Source organism: Eschscholzia californica, unplaced genomic scaffold (assembly GCF_041429995.1).
Source record: "Eschscholzia californica isolate CP2 unplaced genomic scaffold, dmEscCali1.0.p SCAF_1, whole genome shotgun sequence".
Taxonomy (NCBI): Eukaryota; Viridiplantae; Streptophyta; class Magnoliopsida; order Ranunculales; family Papaveraceae; genus Eschscholzia; species Eschscholzia californica.
Window position 1 is genome coordinate 10,371,349 of NW_028238198.1, and position 17,649 is coordinate 10,388,997.

Consider the following 17,649-nt stretch of genomic DNA (forward strand, 5'->3'; position numbering starts at 1 on the left):
AGTAAAGGAGAGTCAAATTCTTGTCTAGCACTAAATGTGAGTTTAAGTAAAGGAGAGTCTAGTACGGGTGGGAAGAGGGGGGAGAATATCAGTAGAAAAATGTAACGGTTGTCGTTGATGATGGTGGTCTACCAACAACTGTGAGGGCAAGTAGTAGTCAAGCTAAGAAAATCAAATTCTCGCACCCAAAAATCTTTATACTGGTCAACAATTGGTAGCTCAAGTGGTTCCAAGGTGTTGACATAAACTCCAGAAATCCCTAAAAGGTCCCAGGTTCGAATCTCAGAGAAGGTGGAATCTTTGATTATTTGAATTGGGGTTATGAGGGTATAAATAATGTAGTGTAGTTGGGCTTTAGGCCAGTATCTAGTTGGGCTATAGGCCTAGTTATGTTAAAGTTTGAGTGGGCTATAGGCCAGATCATGTTCGAGTTTGAGTGGGTGGGTAGCAGGCTTATCACATCTTTGATGTATTCAATACCAATTGTAACAACAATGTAATCGGTTCTCAAAAAAAAAGAAAAAAAAAATCTTTACACTGGAATAATAATTTTTGTTTAGGCCCTTTTGGGAAATGGGAGGCACAAGAATTCCAAAAATGATAAAGGTATTTCTTGTGCCCCCCCTTTTGGGAAATGGGAGGCACAAGAAATCCTTCATGAATTAGTTGGTATCATCAAGGAGGACTCAAAAAAAGAAGATGGTCCAGTCCCTTCCACTAATTGGTTGGGAATGTAATACTAGTAGTACTCATATTCAATTCCAACCAAAAACAATGTTAGTAAATGATATTATTAAGTTGTCAGATTTATTAATTTATTTCTGAGAAACAATTTTCTGCACAAACATAAATTTCAATTGAAAAAAAAAATTAAATGAAGACTTCAATATGAAGTAGTAAAAGAAGAGGCCATCTTTCATCAAAAAAAAAAAAAAGAAGAGGCCACAAAATTTCATTCACTTTTTTTTTTTGCAGGGAAAGCTTTTAAACAGTTGAGAATATTAAGATTTAGCATATCAACATACATCATTTTCAACCACAACTCTCTAGATTCCCTCTCTCTCTCTCTCTCTCTCTAAACTCTTTAATCTGTGTTCTTCTTTAACTGTCATGAACAATCTTCAGTGGTTACTTTTTCTACTACCCCACCATTTCTCTAACCCCAAGAAGAAAAACAGAGGAACAATAAAGAGAAAGGATTGGGTTCTTCTGACTGATTTCAACACTTCCCCATAAAACAGTAAATGGTTGGTGTTTTCATTAATAAACAATTTTCTACACACCTTAACTTCTCCTGTTAATGGCCAGTGTGAAGTATATGAGAATCATTGTGCCCATGCTAGACCTGTACCACCACCAACAACAACAACAACAAACAACACAACATTCAATTAAAACTTACCCATTTCCTACCTAATTGTGAGATTAAATAAATGAAGTTTCATAATCTAAGTATGAGATCATGCTTGATTGTATTTGTTCTTTATGAATCGGTCTTCTAGCCGAAGGTCTCAAATTTATTAGGATAGCAGAATTAGGTTCACATGTGATAGACGCACTAGCCAATGGTAACACTTTGACGTCATAAAGTCATTTGCTTAACTTAAAGAACCCATACAGTAGGAAACATGTGACAGTGGTCCTAGATAGATCAAGGGAAGTTAAGTAGTGTTTTTTCCCCAAGTCAGATCTGAAATCTGATTCGAGGTCTCAGTTAACTCGAGTCAGGTTTCAAAATGTTTGTTTTTGTTTGAATTGTGATGTTTGATTCGAGCCAGATTCATTAACCAAGAAAAAATAGACACCACTCACACCACCTTGGCACTAATTGTGTGTCTAAATTGTTGGATACGGTAAACAAGTTTTGAGGGAACTAATATAAGTAGTTGCTTATTAAATGTGAATATGGTATCAAATGGTAGAATTAATTTGGGAGAAGGTGGGATATTTACACTGTCGCGAAGATGAGAAGGATTCTCCTTGGGTTGAGAGATACAAGGCGATTTAATCTCTTACTCCTCCCATCACTTGTGTCCACGAGCGTGGTTGGGGCTAATGAAGATACTGCTTTACTCGTGATCAATGGCTCCAAATGTGAATTTACTGAAAGAACAGAGACAATAATCAAGATATCTTCTTAAAGTTATGTGCCAAAATGCAAAAATGTATGCTAATTACTACAAACACTCCGATAGCTTGTTTTTAGTAGTATTTTTTATTATTGTGTCGGACATCTGAATACACACACACACAGTAATACTCTTATTGGTTACTCTAGTCACTTCAACGTGAATAATGTGAAATTTTGATGTACACTTTCTGTAACTTTTTTTTTTTTTTTTGAATTGCACTTTCTGTAACTTGCACATAAGTATATTAAGATGTACTAAAGGGTGACCACCAAGAAAATGAAGAACCCACTAACCAAGACAAGAAAATATATATGCTGACCGTCGTCGATTGTACACTGGGTTTTGGCATTATTCCAACCAGTATCTGACAGCTCAACCACTGTCGGGTAACGTCATCTATCATTCTATCGACTATCATGGTGTTCATGTAACACAAATAAGGATTCATATATCAACTAACTACACTAAGAAGATAAAAATGAGTCCTCCGTGATCTGTTAGGGAAGGTGGGCAAACAGAGATTCACTTTTGTACTGGGATAGAAATGTGTCTTTCATTATTCTATTAAGGATCGAGGGGACCAAAAATATTAGAAGTATACTGTTAGTGTCATTGAAAGCTAATAACTTGACAAATAAATGAACAAAATTAAAACTTGAAAAGTAAGGCGTATTCTTCTAATCTATGGAATATTTGGAAGCAAAGTGGAAATCTTTAGAGGTAGTGAAGTTTAGAAGATGAGATTTCACCAGAGATTAGATCATCTATTACTTTTGGCTTGTTAACTTAATTAGGAATTAGCATGTTTTAATTTTAACATTTTCTGTATAATTGAGATATGTTTCTAGTATGTTTCTAATTGAGATTAGATCATCGAAATGACCGAAATATTTCCATTTCCACGTCTGCCGAAATTTGCACCGAAACTGAAATTTCATTCCTTGCTTTGGGGTAGATTTCAGATTTGACTTGGAGGACAAAAAAACATTACGTAAGTTCTTAATAGTGATGATCAGTAAAGTATGCTTGAAATCTCTGAAAACATGAGCAAAATATTGAGACAACTTTAAAAGTCAAAAACAAATCAAGAAACATACAGTACCTTTTACTAGTATCTTTTTTGATGTTATGTCTGTTTCTTCATCATCGCCACCACTTCTTCTCTCCATTCTACAAGATCCTTTCCGAACAAGCACCCTCTATGACACAAAATGCAAACCGTTATCGTCTTAGAGACAATTATGAATGAGAATTGCAAGAAAATAGTTCTGAAATTATCAGATACTTACCGTCTTTCTTGGGCTACCAGAAGTAATATCCGAGGATTTTAACAAGTTCTCGATATCCAAAACCACACTGTCCATTGTTGTTTCTTGAGCCTGCTAAAAGTACAAAAAAGATAATCTGAAATTTCTTCTTGTGATCAAGATTTTCACATATTTTTCATTATAAGAACATCACAAAAAAGTAAATCAATTAATAGTTATCATAGTTTAAGTTAAGACCCAAGAAACTTTTGCCAAAAAAAAATAACGGATTTAAACGTTTCACTCCTCTTCCATGTGGGCTGCTTAAATGTTTCATTATTTATTAAAATAGGAATGTTCCAACCTCTGTTGTATTTGATTTTTTTAGAACATGAATTTTAGCTAAACTCCTAAGAAAATCACTTAAATGAATTTAATGCTCAACCAAAATTAACAATTTCAAGCATCATTAAGCTACTAAAATTAATACCACAACTAGGAACAACTAAGCATGCCCAATTCTTTATTACTTAGTTGCCTACTTGCCTATAAAATAGAAGAGAAATGCATAATAATGTAATCAAGATTTAAAGTCAATTCCTGTATAGAAGATCTCTTCATGGGGTACTAGTAAAAGATAGGAAACTTCCAAGATATATATAAATATACTACTATTACAGTATAATTTGGAGTAAAGAGGTGTCCTTTGAGTGGACCTCCTAGCTTGCACCTCATTCAAAATAAAACCAAGAAGGGTTAAGTTTGTATGTGTCCTCCAATACAACTATTATCTTTTTAGGTGATCTTGGATTTTAGATTATTGGTAGGTGAGATGTGGGACTAGTGACACACCATCTCACGTATGGCATTTTATGAGCCTACACCTGTCCTTTTTTGTTTGTGTTGTGGAGCACGTGCGGTTGTTAGCCTATTTCTGTTTAGAACTAACTCTGGTACCACGTTAAGTTGCGGATATCAAACTCAAACCCAGATGACAGTGAGCAGATATATCATGGATATTATATTGTTGTTCATGAGACTTCCCTTTGTCAATCTGGGACCATTCTCACATCTAGCAATTAAAGGAGTCAAATAATTAACTTTTTCTAGATTTGCTATTTGGGTTCAAAGTCGATAAATTTCATGCAACAGTTGCGAAGGTTTCTCATTTCCTAAAAGACATTCTCAATAATAGAGAGGAGATTTCCTCTTCTTGATTGGATCCACCTACCATTTATGTGTCAATGAATGTTACATATAAATGAGAAAAAATAGTGTTGTCTTGATAATGAATGGACACTAATATCTTTCAAGAAATGTACATAATATTTATAATCACCATCAAGATTTTTCTTCATCTTTTGACAAAAGTACAACCACTATGGAGGGCCTACTTGCTAATGGGTATCGGTGGATCCGAATTATATTTGTCACTATTAAGACAAAACGAGGTCTACGTTAAATCTTAACCTCACCTGAGCTGGAATTTGTTCCATAAAAAGAGTGCTAGCAATGCTTGAGAGATTAAGAAGCGTAATTCGAAGATCGAAGAAGAACCCCTGCAATCAAAATGAAGAACGCGAAAAGTAATTACAGACATCAAAAACAATTACAAATGTACATTTTAAAATGGCTGGCTAAAAAGGATGCCAATAGAGATGAAATGAAAGAATCAAAAAAGAGAAGAGAAAAGGGGAGTGATAGAGTATTTTAATATTTAGAGGGATCTTAGAATAAAAATAAAATTAAAAAACAAAGGGTAAAGGACAATAAAGACAATTCCAAATGAATCAAACATATAGAAAAGAAGAGAAGGAGAAAACCCCACAAAAAACGAGATTAACTTAGTAATTCCTTAATCCAATGAGAGATCTCAACTCACTATAATAACTATTCCCAAAATAACCCCACAAATCCTTCAAAATTACGATGCAATGAAATAGAACAGTACATATATATCAGATAAGAGATAACTTCTTCCTCCATTACTGTAAAACTAAAGCTTTTTAGAGAGAGTGAAAGAGAAATACAAGTTTCAAAAAAAATCACATCGATACAAATGCATTCAAAAAACCCTTCTTACAAAAATCATACCCATAAACAAAAACTGATTCAAAAATCAAAACCCACAAGAGAAAAGAGAGAGAGAGAGGAATACCTGTTTTGGAGGCAATGTTGTTTGTTTTGATCTTGCCCTGAAGTTGAACACACTCAAAACCCAAAAAAAAAAAAATCCTATTTTGGTGATGAAAATGACCCCATTTTTGAGAATTTAAAAAAGTTTTAGAGATTCAGAGTGATTGAGAGTATTGGGTTGTAATGATAGTGAGACTTCATGAAGGAGGAAAATTGACACAAATTTGGCTGTTTGGATCACAAGCTAATTTTGGCAATGGCTTCGATCTTAGTAACCTCCCTCTCTCTCTTTCTCTCTCTAGATATTGATATGTATGAAGTTTCTCTCTTTTAACTCTTCTTCTTCTTCTTCATCTGCTTTTATCTATTTTGGCTCGTTATAAAAGGAGTTCTCTGCACCAGGGGATCTCTTTCTAAAATGCCCATACTACTTGTATAAATTACAGTATTGCCATTGTCACGGAAGTTATGAATTTTGGAACATTCGCAACGTTCTGAGTAATTTTGCTCCTACGAATCGTGCATTCACATGATGGATTGATGGGACGCCTCTTTGGTGCCCCAGCCCGTGGGAAGAGAAATAGAATTCCGCATTGGGTGCTTATATAGCCCCATCCCACTTTTTTTTTTTTTTTCCTATCAGGACCCTCACATGTTCCACCTTTTCATCCCTTTTTCTCCGTAGACGCTCTAACCAATAGAATCGGTGTTGGGTGATTCTACAGGCGTCTCAGTTTTTTGATGTACGACCATCATTCTGTATTGTCTCATTTTTTCACCGTTATAGACGTTCTGAGCACTCCTTGAGTACTCCTTCATCTTCGTCTTCTTCCTTCATTTGCAGTTTGACTTTTTCTTCCTTCTTGATGAGCATCATTTGTACTTTGTTCATTGAAGAAGAAGACTAAACAAAGACTTCAAAATATCTCAATTTCTTATTAAAGTCTTTCATTTAAGTTTGTACAACAAAAAGTAATGAGTCTCAGTTAGTTGGTTGGTGCGGTCTTTGCTTTACGAGTGAGCTATCTAGGGTTTACATGGTCTTGTACATACTTATTTTTCCAAAATTCCAACTAATGTTATCTACAAATGGAAGTCTACCTAAATTTATATGTCAGTGGTACTGTAGAGCGTATAGTTGATTCGACTTCGATGGTAGATAGTTGATTCTTCACTTCGATGGTAGAGAGTGTTTAAAATTCTAAAGTTTGGTTCGAAAACTATATCTTGAAACTTAAAACTCAATGTAAGTAACTAGTTTTGATTGTGAAATACTTTTAAAGGGTTAAATGGTGGAAAGTAAAAAAGTACATATGAAACCATTATGACAATACTTTTTAGTATGAAAAAATAGTCCTCAAGAAATGTATGCTCGTTAAATGTTGAATAACATATATACATTTTATTTGATGTTTTAGCTTTCTAAAGCCATCCAAGAAGCTATGGTATATGTTGTATGATTCAAGTAGCCAATTGTTTCTCAACAAAAAAAAAGTAGTGAATTGTTTTGTGAAAAAAATAATAATAATTTGTATTGGCATAAAATTGTTTTGTATTTTGTAAAAGTTAGATTCGCGAAATAAATTTTAGTTTAAAAAGTTGTAACTTAATTTGTTTATCCTAAACTTAAACTTTCTTTGTTTATGTATTCGTTTTCTGAACTTAAAGTAATGACCGAGTAGAATCTATTAAATTTACTTAATATTATTGTCAAGTGAAATTCTCAATTGTTATTCGTTTTTATCTTATATAACCCATTTTCACGGATTTTGCGTGGTGTGGCGTGGTGGGTTGGAAACGATTCGTGACGAGACGAATCATGTCGTCGTTCCTTACAAGCCAAGATTACAGGGTCTGAGAAGCCAAAATCCCAAGCCTGCTATGCCCCGCCAAACCTATGACGGATCATAAGTTTTTTCTTTTTTTTGAGAAATCGACTACGTTACAAGGCATTGATACATCGACGATGTGATAAGCACGATAACCACCTAAGTTAAATTGTGAAATAAGCCTTAAAGTCCAACAAGATAAAAGAGGCCTAAATCCCGACAAATCTATTACATTATTTATACTAATAATAACTCAAGTTCAGTATTTTCCGGATTTACACTTCCAGTGGATCGAACCTGAGACCTCTGCATTGCAGAGTAACGCACTAACCGACTGGGCTACGAGTTGTTAGCGGGCCGTGTCGTGTTGACCCCACTCGTAAATAGGCCATGCCGGTCCGTTTCGTAGTCGACACAAGCACACAGCCGTGTCGTGTGGACCCGCGGGTTTCACCATTTTTGCTATTACAAGTTGCGCGTAATCAAAACCCTAGAAATTCATCCCTAAACCCTAATCACACTCCAATACCAGATAAAAGTACTCTCCCTTCCCCTTCCTTTCTCAAACACACGCAGATCATCTGCCGGTAAAGTATTTGACATCCAATGGGAAGGAAGAAGAACGTCATCCTCCCTCCCCAGCTTCCACCGGATATCACAGAAGACGAAATCGTAGTCTCAGATGAAGATTTGCAGTTTGTGAAGGAAAATCCGACGTTCGCCGGTTTTCTTAAAAGGGTAGATACCCAATCTATTAACAGGTATGGTTTCTTACCCCACAATTAGTTATTGTTAAAATTTAGGGTTTATGAAGCAGAAACTACTGTTTACACTTCAGATAATTAACATTGTATCATACATTTCTATTAAAAATACTCAAGTTCTGTTTTTTCAATTTGGTGATCGATTCTTGCTTGTTAATTGTTTTATACCTATTGCCTGATGTTATTAGTTTTTCTGTTTGTCTACTGAAAGGCACGTAAGTCGTGTTGCGAATAAGAAAGAAGATGTTATAGAGGCTCTGTATGAGAAGAGTGTTCAGAAGAGGTCTTTAGAGAGAGAAAAAGAAAAACAAAAAGAAGTGCTTCGAGTCGATCCAGTAGACGCCCTTCCTATAAAGAACTTGGACGGAACTTTGGTTTACCGAACGACTTGTAAGTTTTTCTTCTTTTTCAATGTACCCTTTTTGTGTTTTTTTCTGTTGGAAATTTTATCGATTACATGTAATAATTCAGCTTCGAAGAAATCCAAGTTTGCTAAAGATGAACCAGAGGAAGATGAAAGTGATGAAGAGGATAAAGATGGTGAGGCAGATAAAAGTGTTGTTAAGCTTACAAAACCAGAAAGGAGAGCCAAGCTGAAGAAAAGTAAGAAAGAGGCAAAGAAGCAAATGAAGGAGCAAATTAGTGCCGACGACGAGGAGGAGGTGAAAGTAAATCCGCAAGCTCAAGTGCTGGTAATTTCCTTCTTATGCTCATGAGCTATGGACTATAATTTATATAAGTTATGATAAAGTAACAGATTATATAATTTATAGAGGTAAAGTCTCAATTGTTTCATGTGTTAGACATATTTTGTTTTCCTTACCTAAAAGCTCTCACATGGTTGCACACGGAATAGAAACTTACTGATTGTATTTCTTTTGAGCTTAATGGGCCGTGAAACTACTGGTTAAATTGTTAGGAAAGAGGTCAATAGTTGATACATAGTTTAGTTTAAGAGTTTAGGAATCTATTTAGTAGGTTGTTGCTTTTCTAAGAGTATCAAATCTCTTTTCGTAGGGTTTACAATGGGCCTATGTTGCTATTTACGCTGTAATAGATATTTGCCACATGCATTATATTATATGTATAGGTCTAATTATACCATCTAAAAATATGAAGACAGGAAAAAGAAAAAAATCGGCCGAGCAAAGTGAGGAGTGATGTAATGGGATAAACAACTTCTCAGTTGAATGGAAATGTAAATTCCACCTAAAACTTCCATCTCGTGCTTAAAACATGTCTTGCGTTCAATCTTGCCGAAATCGTATTTTGTTATGATCTCCCTCAGACTACCAAGATTGGACATGGCTGACGTTTGGTTAGTAAACATGTAAACGTTAGCATGTAGGGTATATTAAGAAATATTGGGTTTTGCAATGTGATGTTTTGATTCTTAAGTGTTATTTCACGTCCCCAGAAGCTGCGATACAAGCACCTTTCTTCCTTAGCATTTTGCTTATTGCTATTACAGAACAATTTTTCAGTCTTATAGTTTTAGAGTTGTTCTCAGCCATGCATTAAATTTGTAAGAGTTCCGTTGTTATTACTCTAGCTTAATAGTACATTAGTACTAGTTTAAAATATCACCCAGGTCAGTGATTGACCTCTGTTATCTCTTCTGAATGTTTTTCTCTACGTCTTGAGATTGTAAAAACATGATATGCAATCATTTTCTAAAACCATTCAGTTATTAGCTTTATGCAGTAGCATCTGAAACTATTCATGATATTATATGTCTCCAGGAAGAGGTGAAACAAGATCTTTCAGCGGAGGAAATGGTTACAGAAAAGAAGCATAAACTAGCAGAGTTGGGAATGTCCTTGCTTACTGATCCGGAGTCGAATATTAAATCCCTTAAAGATATCTTGCAGTTATCAAAAGATGAAGATCACACGATTGTTAAGCTTGGTCTCCTCTCCTTATTGGCTGTTTTCAAAGACATTATTCCTGGGTACCTTTTATGCTTTATCCTGTTGTTTTCCTCGTAGTTCTTCACTCACCTCTACTGTTTGAGTTAGTTGCTTCTTGAACTTAACCTTTCGATCATATTGTGCAACAGTTACCGCATTAGGCTCCCCACTGAAAAGGAGATGGAGATGAATGTTTCCAAGGCTATTAAAAAAATGCGATTCTATGAATCAACTCTTCTCACTTGCTATAAGGTTTGAATTTGTTCTTATGGAGTGACTTGTATTTCTATAAGCACATTAATTAATTTATTTGACATGACTGGTTACGGGATTGTGATTTCATTTCATATTGATGTAACTTCTGAAATGAACAATATAGCATGGAAATGATAGCTGGCCTCTTAGAATGTTAATATGGGTTGTTTATTCTCATTTCATCTGAGTAGGCGAAAATGTGGGATTAGACTGGGGCTCTCACACGCAGTGTGGTACTAAAAGTTAAAAACAACTGTGAGGAAAGTAGGAAACAACCTCTTATTGGTTAAGGTGGAAGACTAAAAATTATATCTTTTGTCAGTCCAAATGGCCTTCTATTTCCATTATTCATGTTTTACCATTAAAGAACCATTGTATTTTTTCATGGTGTAGCAAAACAGAAGAGGACAGCTAGCTCGACCCGGTTCACCTTTTTGGACAGTTATTACCCATTTTGAGTGATTTTTTTCTGTTTTTTTTACCATTGCAATTAACAGCTTTGGTTAAAACAACAGTTTTAAACTGTCATTTTCCATGCTGATGGTCAGCACCATGGACTGTTTTATTGATTTTACGATGTCCACCCTCAAATCTGTTCAGTTCTATCTATATTTATCCAAAAACAGAATTTTAGATTTTAAAAACCATTTGTCTGTTTTCTACTTTTCTTACCTTCGAAGGATGACATAACTTATTCTCTTATGTTTATCAGGCGTACCTACAGAAGCTAATCGCCATACAAAAGCAAACGTCCTTTCAGCATGTTGCTGTCCGTTGCATGTGTTCATTGCTGGATGCAGTTCCCCATTTCAATTTCCGTGAGAACTTGTTAGCTGCTGTCGTTAACAACATGACCTCCTCAGATGATGTCATAAGGTTCTGTTATATCTAGTAATTCAGTTCATAAATATGTTCACATTTATTGCTATAATCTGTAGTCCGTAGTTTTGGGGTATTAATGTTCAAAAGGGGGTTGGTTTGATGATGCTGTCTTTGGTTGTTAGGATTTTTTTTTTTAATGAAAATTTTGAATGAATTGAACAGATGATGTCATAAGGTTCTGTTATATCTATTTTTTTTTTTGTTGAAGGAGGTTCTGTTATATCTAGTAATTCAGTTCATAAATATGTTTACATTTATTGCTATAATCTGTAGTCCGTAGTTTTGGATTATTAATGTTCAAAAGGGGTTTGGTTTGATGTTAGGATTGTTTTTTTTTTTTATGAAAATTTTGAATGAATTGAACAGAAAAGGATAAAATATTTACAAGGTTCCTATGTCGTTTTTGAACAACCTAGGAAAGAAGAAAACTAGAAAATACTATGTTTCAACAATTGCTTCCAAATATTACACAAAATTGTTGAACGTCAGGTTTATGGCCCATGACGAGTTCCTACTACAGTAGTACAACTGCCTTGATGTTTACAATGGTTCTCTCGATTTTAAGCGCTTTATCTTTGAATATGTGATTGTTACAGGAAACTCTGTTGTTCAACTATAAAGTCACTTTTTGTTAATGCGGGAAAGCACGGTGGTGAAGCAACTGTGGAGGCTGTTAATTTAATTGCCAATCTTGTTAAATTTCATGATTGCCAGTTGCATCCGGATATAGTTGAGGTATGAGATTTTATTCTTTATACAAACTACTGTTTGGGTATGTCCTTTCCTTATATTAGATATTGAAGCATATTTGCTCGAAGGTATCAAACGCATTCGTGGAAAAAAGTTTGAACAGAAGTTTTGTTGAATGAAATGATTAACTAATAACACCCCTTACTATATTATATAGCTTCAATTGCCAAGGGACCTATACGGAAGCAACTTAAATCAAAAGTAAAACAATGATAACCTGATATTGAGGATATTTGAACAGAGAATTGATCTTGAAACCCAATTCGAGAAAAACTACCAAGAATGGACTGAAAAAGCTAAAGGGCGTTTTAGTTATTTTATGTTAATTGGAAATGGAAACAGCACTATATTACTGACAAAATTCAAATAGATATGAAATGTGGTCAGCAAAAGTCCCTTTTAAGAACAGATGGAATTTAGTTCATAGGGCAAGAGAACTTCGTAAAATTGGGATTTGAAATAGTTTGTAGAAGTCATTAGTTTTACTTGAATATCTAAGTATCTAACCATTCTGCTGCGAGAAGTCTCTCGCTGTGGTTTTCTTTGCTCAATGCTCGACCAAACAATACTTTCAATTAGTAGGACATTTTTTTTATCTATGCAACCATAATTTTTATTGGTGAATGGTGAAAATGTGGTTGATTATTTTGCTTATTTCTTCATATTGATTTATCTTTCTTTGTGGCCTACGCATGTGTTTTCAGGTTTTCCTGTCGTTGACTTTTGATGAAGATATTGGGAAGCCTGATATGTCGAAGGGTGACAAAAGAGTTGGTAAAAAAGAACAAAAGAGAATGAAAAACTCGGAAGATCCAAAGAAAGTGCAAGTGAACAAGGGAAAGAGAAGTAGGCAAGAACTGACTACAAAGACTAGAGAAGAGGTATTTTTTTTGAAGTTCAATCTAGAAAAACTATCTTTTCGATGTTGTTCACTTTAGTAGCTTGTTACTTGAATGAAGAGTTTATTTGTATGATTTTATGTAGGTCGATGCGGATTTGAAGGCTGTTTCATTCGCCCCAGATGTGCTGGAGCGTAAAGCGATGCAAACAGAGACTCTTTCTGCTGTATTCCAGACATATTTTCGCATCTTGAAGCACACAACTCAAACAAGTCCCGCCAGGTCCGTCAGCTACGTAGACTCTCCCCCTATTCCCCCTACCAGTGTCCACACAAGCCCCACAATACGACATAGGTTTAGAGTTTAGGCATGTAAAGACATGATTGTCAAAATTGAAGAGGGTAGTTGTGGCTATTATTCTTACTTTTGTTTAGCTTAATGGTGACTTTGTATCAACTTGTGCACTCGAGGGAAGTCCAATAGCATATTGGTAATTGGTAAATGTTAATGTATATCCTGACATATTACTTACCTTACCTTGCCATATTGAAATTATCCGATAATTTGCTGACTTGCAAATTATTTGATAATCCGCTGGCTTGCAAATCTTCTGATATTTCTCTGATATGCAAATTATATCTCTGATATGCAAATTATCTATCCGGTATTTCAGTGAGATGCGAATCATCTCAGATATATAAGCTGTTATGCAAAGAAAAGGAAATAAATAAATATTGAAATCGACTAGTCATGTTTGGAGTTAGAACAGTATTTTTTCAAATTGGCCGGCTGGATGAGTATTTCTGAGGAGTCGTTTTAGTCATAGGTCCTTGTTCCATCCGTTTCGAGCTTCCTTGAGTGCATTGGTGTTCATTAATCTGCAAAACATATTTTTTTGCAAATGTTTTCAACTCAGGTTATGATATTAGCATAGGAATTACTCTTCCTTTTCATATGATTCAGGATATTTTTTCTTATATTTTATGTCTTCTTGATGTTATCCATACCTGGTCTTCGTGGCCATCTCTTTTATATTAATTTATTTTACAGGTAAAAAGATGGTAGTTCTGGTCTAAATTTTGTTTGCTAATTGGTATTGGTCCCTGTTGCTTTGATAAGATGAGACGTCTAGTCGAGTAAATCTTAAATGTGCATAGTTCTTGTTATCTTCGTTTCTATACTAGTTGACTGTTTTTCGTTTGGTTGATTCCAGATCAAAATTGGTTACTGGCTCTGGATCCGGGGGATTTGGGAGATATCCACTACTTGCTCCTTGCTTAAATGGGTTGGGAAAGTTTTCTCATCTGATCGACTTAGATTTTATGGGCGATCTTATGAATTCCCTTAAAAAACTCGCTAGTGGTGGTAGCAACAATGACTCTTCTCCAGAATATGGTTTGACTGTTACTGAGCGACTCAGATGTTGCACTGTTGCCTTCAGAGTGATGAGGATTAATCTTGATGCATTGAACGTGGATCTGCACGAGTTTTTTGTTCAGCTATACAACCTGATACTTGAATACAGACCTGACAGGTTTTATACCCAAATGAATTTTGATCAGTTCTTTCATGTTTTTATCCGCATTCTATGTTAATAATAGTTTGGTAAATCGTAAACAATTATCAGAGATCAGGGTGAGGTTTTGGCTGAAGCTCTAAAGACAGTACTGTGTGAAGGAAGGCAACATGATATGCAAAGGGCAGCTGCATTTATAAAACGCCTTGCTACATTTTCTTTGTGTTTTGGATCTGCAGAGGCCATGGCAGGTAAATCTCGTCCGTTTGTCAAAGTGAAACATCTTCTCTTTCGGCCATATTCTTCTATTGTATTGAACTATTGACTTCATTGAACTCGTTGTAGCATTGGTCACGCTGAGGGATCTACTTCAGAAGAACATTAAGTGTCGGAATTTGTTAGAGAATGATGCAGGTGGCGGTTCCGTTTCAGGTTCAGTTGCGGTAAGCTATTTTATTTCTTTTTAAATGCAAAACATTCTTATAATCTACCTACGCTAGGCAGGCAGTCTCTAGGGATAGCGATGCATTTTCTATTGGACATAAATCTCACACCTTCACGAATAATAATTCTAACCCAAATCTATTCGTGCCTGATAAAATGTTTAGTTATTGGATTTTTATTATGCCATTCTGGCCCTAATGCACGACTATTTTGATATATAGTTGGTGTATTTTACGAGTCAAACTCAGATATGAATTGACTCGAGCCAGGTAGAATGTCTGTTTTTATCTAACTCGTGTGACTGACTCGTGATGATTTTGGATCTACTTGAGCCGGACATAAAATAAGTATGAATTAAGAACTTATTGTCTTAAATAACCTGAAATGACTATTGCCCCTGATTAAAGCTGGTCAGACTCGAAGCAATCTAATTCAGACCAGTTAGATTCGAACAATAAAAGAATAATTACTACCATTCATTAGGGGAAGTTGTGATAGGAATTACTCCCTCTCACATGTTTCCATTTGTCTGCAGAAATACCAGCCTTTCGCATCGGACCCAAACCAAAGTGGGGCACTCGCATCTGTTCTGTGGGAACTTAGTCTGCTAAGCAAACACTATCACCCTAAAGTTGCTGCTGCAGCTTCCGGCATTTCAAACTTGTCGACTGATCAGAATCAAGTTTATCTATCAACAACCACTCCTCAGCAAGCTCTCATTGATTTATCACTTGAGCAAGAAACTTTCAACCCAAAGGGAAACCTATTGGCGTCAAACAAAAAGAGAAAGAGGTTAAGTGGATCTTCTACATTAAGTGATGAACTAATTCAAGATTCACCATGTTCACTAGATGAAGATGATCTAAGAAAGAGACTATCAGAACATTTTAATGTGCTTCGAGGCATCACGGAAAATGAAAGATTAAGGAGAGATTTGAATCACACTGTTTCATCCATAAAATTGTACGAACAATATAAGAAACAAAAGAAGAATCAAGAAGGCTCAAAGACTCGTAAGAAAAGATAAGTTGGTTTCTTTATTTTAAGAGGTTGAGGTGTTTTCAATTTTGTCATTAACTGTTTCTAGGGTTTTTACAGCTTGTGTTTGTGTTTTAGGCAATTATACATCAGTGACACAATTATGCAGTGTTTAAGTAATAATTTATGCTTAAAACAGCTTCTCTTTTTTGTAGTTTATGGAGTCATTTCATCTCTTCTCCTTGTTGATTTTATTATAAATAATGCTAGAGGAGTTCACAAGGCAAAATTCACTCCTTATTTTTGAGTACTTTTTTTGAACTCTCGATAGACTTTTTCACTCTCGATGGACAGTTGATCTTTAGTACATATCATTAAATAATATGTACGAATGTGACAATTTTCAGACGGCATAGCAGAACAGTTAGGCTGTGTCTGGGTCATTTGAAGTGGAAATTCAATACCAGTATTGACTTTTCGGATTTCATTAAACCTAACTTCAGAAATATTGATGTTTGTACGAGATTTCCTATGCTAGTTTGCATAACATAAAATTTGCTAAAATCCTTTCATATGATATGATCTTTAGCTCGTAACGTTTTATGTATTTGGTAAAGTAACTAATATAATGAAAGAATCTTATTTTTACTTTTAAAACTTTATCCAAGTGATTGCTCTACAAACAAGATAAAACGATATTCTTGACAAGGTATGTTTGTATACTTTGTCATGCAATTGGAGTTCGCAAAATCTTCATTTTCTTGCTTAAGGTGACTAATCAAGAATCGAAGTTTGGGATTGAGATTTTTCCGATCGTTTAGTGCAATAATCATCTTCTTAGTGCTTCTCCTGTTAGTTTGATAATACACAAGTTTCGTTTTGTCTTTCCGTACTCAAGATGACTACGAGGCATCTAATTCAAGATGAAGACTTTTTGGGACGGTTTGATGCAATATTCGTATTCTTAAGTTTCGTAGTCCAATGGAAGGGGGTATTAAAGTATATCAAAGATGGAGATGGAGCAACATCAGAAGATGAAAGTTCGACCAATAAGATAATGAATAGTAGCCTAGGAAACTAGTAATAAACTTGAATCGCGTTATAAATGTGAGATAGTTAAAAGTTATTTTATTTTTGAGTTGTCTGGTAAATGTAATCAATTAAAGACAGACGGTGGAGAACAATGACATGTAGTTGTTCATGGTTTTCATTGTGGTTGTAAGTTAGCTATTGTAGAGAAGATCAAGACTACTCTGGACCACGTAATCACCACCTTATTTATTTCTACTACTGGACCACGTATCCAACGCCTTATTTATTTCCATTTATACCATACAACGGTGAAATTTAAGAGCAATCATAAAGAAAGTGTGCAGCCTATTTATTCTCTCTTCTACCACAGGAAAAGATTCAAGAGATGCCAACAACAACTATGGTTGTTGGTATGAAAATGAAACCAAAGCTTGCAGAGTTGTGGAAGTTTGTTAATGGAGAATTGGAGATGATCAAGTCTATAGTCGTTTTCAGTACTAGATCTGAGGTTGTATTTAGGCAAATGGAAGCCCATATAAGGATGAAAGTAGATTTTTGCTTAAATTGCCCGCAAATAACCTCAGATCTAGTAGTGAAAACGACCATAGACTTGTTGGTTTCATAAGTAGTTAAGTTGGAAGAAGGAACTCCTAAACATTGTAAATCAATGTGTTGCGAAATATCGTCCAAAAGCAACACAAATTTCTTGTTTGTCAAAATCCTGAATATGTCTTCCGAGGCTCTGTGCAAATCTGGTTCTCCAGGCCGTGTCAACCGCAGTGAACACTTGAACGTTTTCACTTTGGCAATCTTGTGTCTGTTCAAAAGTTGGTAAGCACCTCAACATTTCGATTATGTACTAGATGTCTTAGAATTAATAATGGTAAGGTATCACCTCCCTCACACTTTCACAGTCTTCATCATCAGCTTCACAA

At 35.2% G+C, this 17,649-nt stretch overlaps 2 protein-coding genes across 4 annotated transcripts; one reads left to right on the forward strand and one right to left on the reverse strand.

Annotated features, from left to right (window-relative positions):
• Positions 1 to 982: 982 nt before the first annotated feature.
• LOC147564008 (uncharacterized) lies at positions 983 to 6,088 on the reverse strand. Of its 3 annotated transcripts, none has more exons than XM_086642804.1 (6): positions 5,538 to 6,088; positions 4,855 to 4,938; positions 3,422 to 3,511; positions 3,235 to 3,331; positions 1,953 to 2,103; positions 983 to 1,345 (listed from the first exon to the last, which is right to left on the reverse strand). In XM_086642804.1, the coding sequence occupies exons 2-6, from the start codon at positions 4,873 to 4,875 to the stop codon at positions 1,285 to 1,287; spliced, it is 420 nt and encodes a 139-aa protein (XP_086498930.1). In that variant the 5' UTR covers positions 4,876 to 4,938; positions 5,538 to 6,088; the 3' UTR covers positions 983 to 1,284. The 3 variants fall into 3 exon arrangements, with proteins under 3 accessions (XP_086498930.1, XP_086498934.1, XP_086498926.1); XM_086642808.1 differs by having other exon boundaries at positions 4,850 to 4,938; positions 5,538 to 5,875; XM_086642800.1 differs by having other exon boundaries at positions 3,422 to 3,514; positions 5,538 to 5,871.
• Positions 6,089 to 7,090: 1,002 nt separating this feature from the next.
• On the forward strand, positions 7,091 to 15,896 carry LOC147564009 (binding protein). Its single transcript, XM_086642787.1, has 13 exons — positions 7,091 to 8,105; positions 8,320 to 8,498; positions 8,580 to 8,800; positions 9,851 to 10,059; positions 10,168 to 10,270; positions 10,986 to 11,149; positions 11,752 to 11,890; positions 12,610 to 12,786; positions 12,890 to 13,026; positions 13,958 to 14,278; positions 14,372 to 14,511; positions 14,606 to 14,703; positions 15,240 to 15,896. Exons 1-13 carry the CDS (start codon positions 7,951 to 7,953, stop codon positions 15,729 to 15,731), a joined length of 2,535 nt encoding a protein of 844 aa, XP_086498913.1. The 5' UTR covers positions 7,091 to 7,950; the 3' UTR covers positions 15,732 to 15,896.
• The last annotated feature ends 1,753 nt before the right edge of the window (positions 15,897 to 17,649 follow it).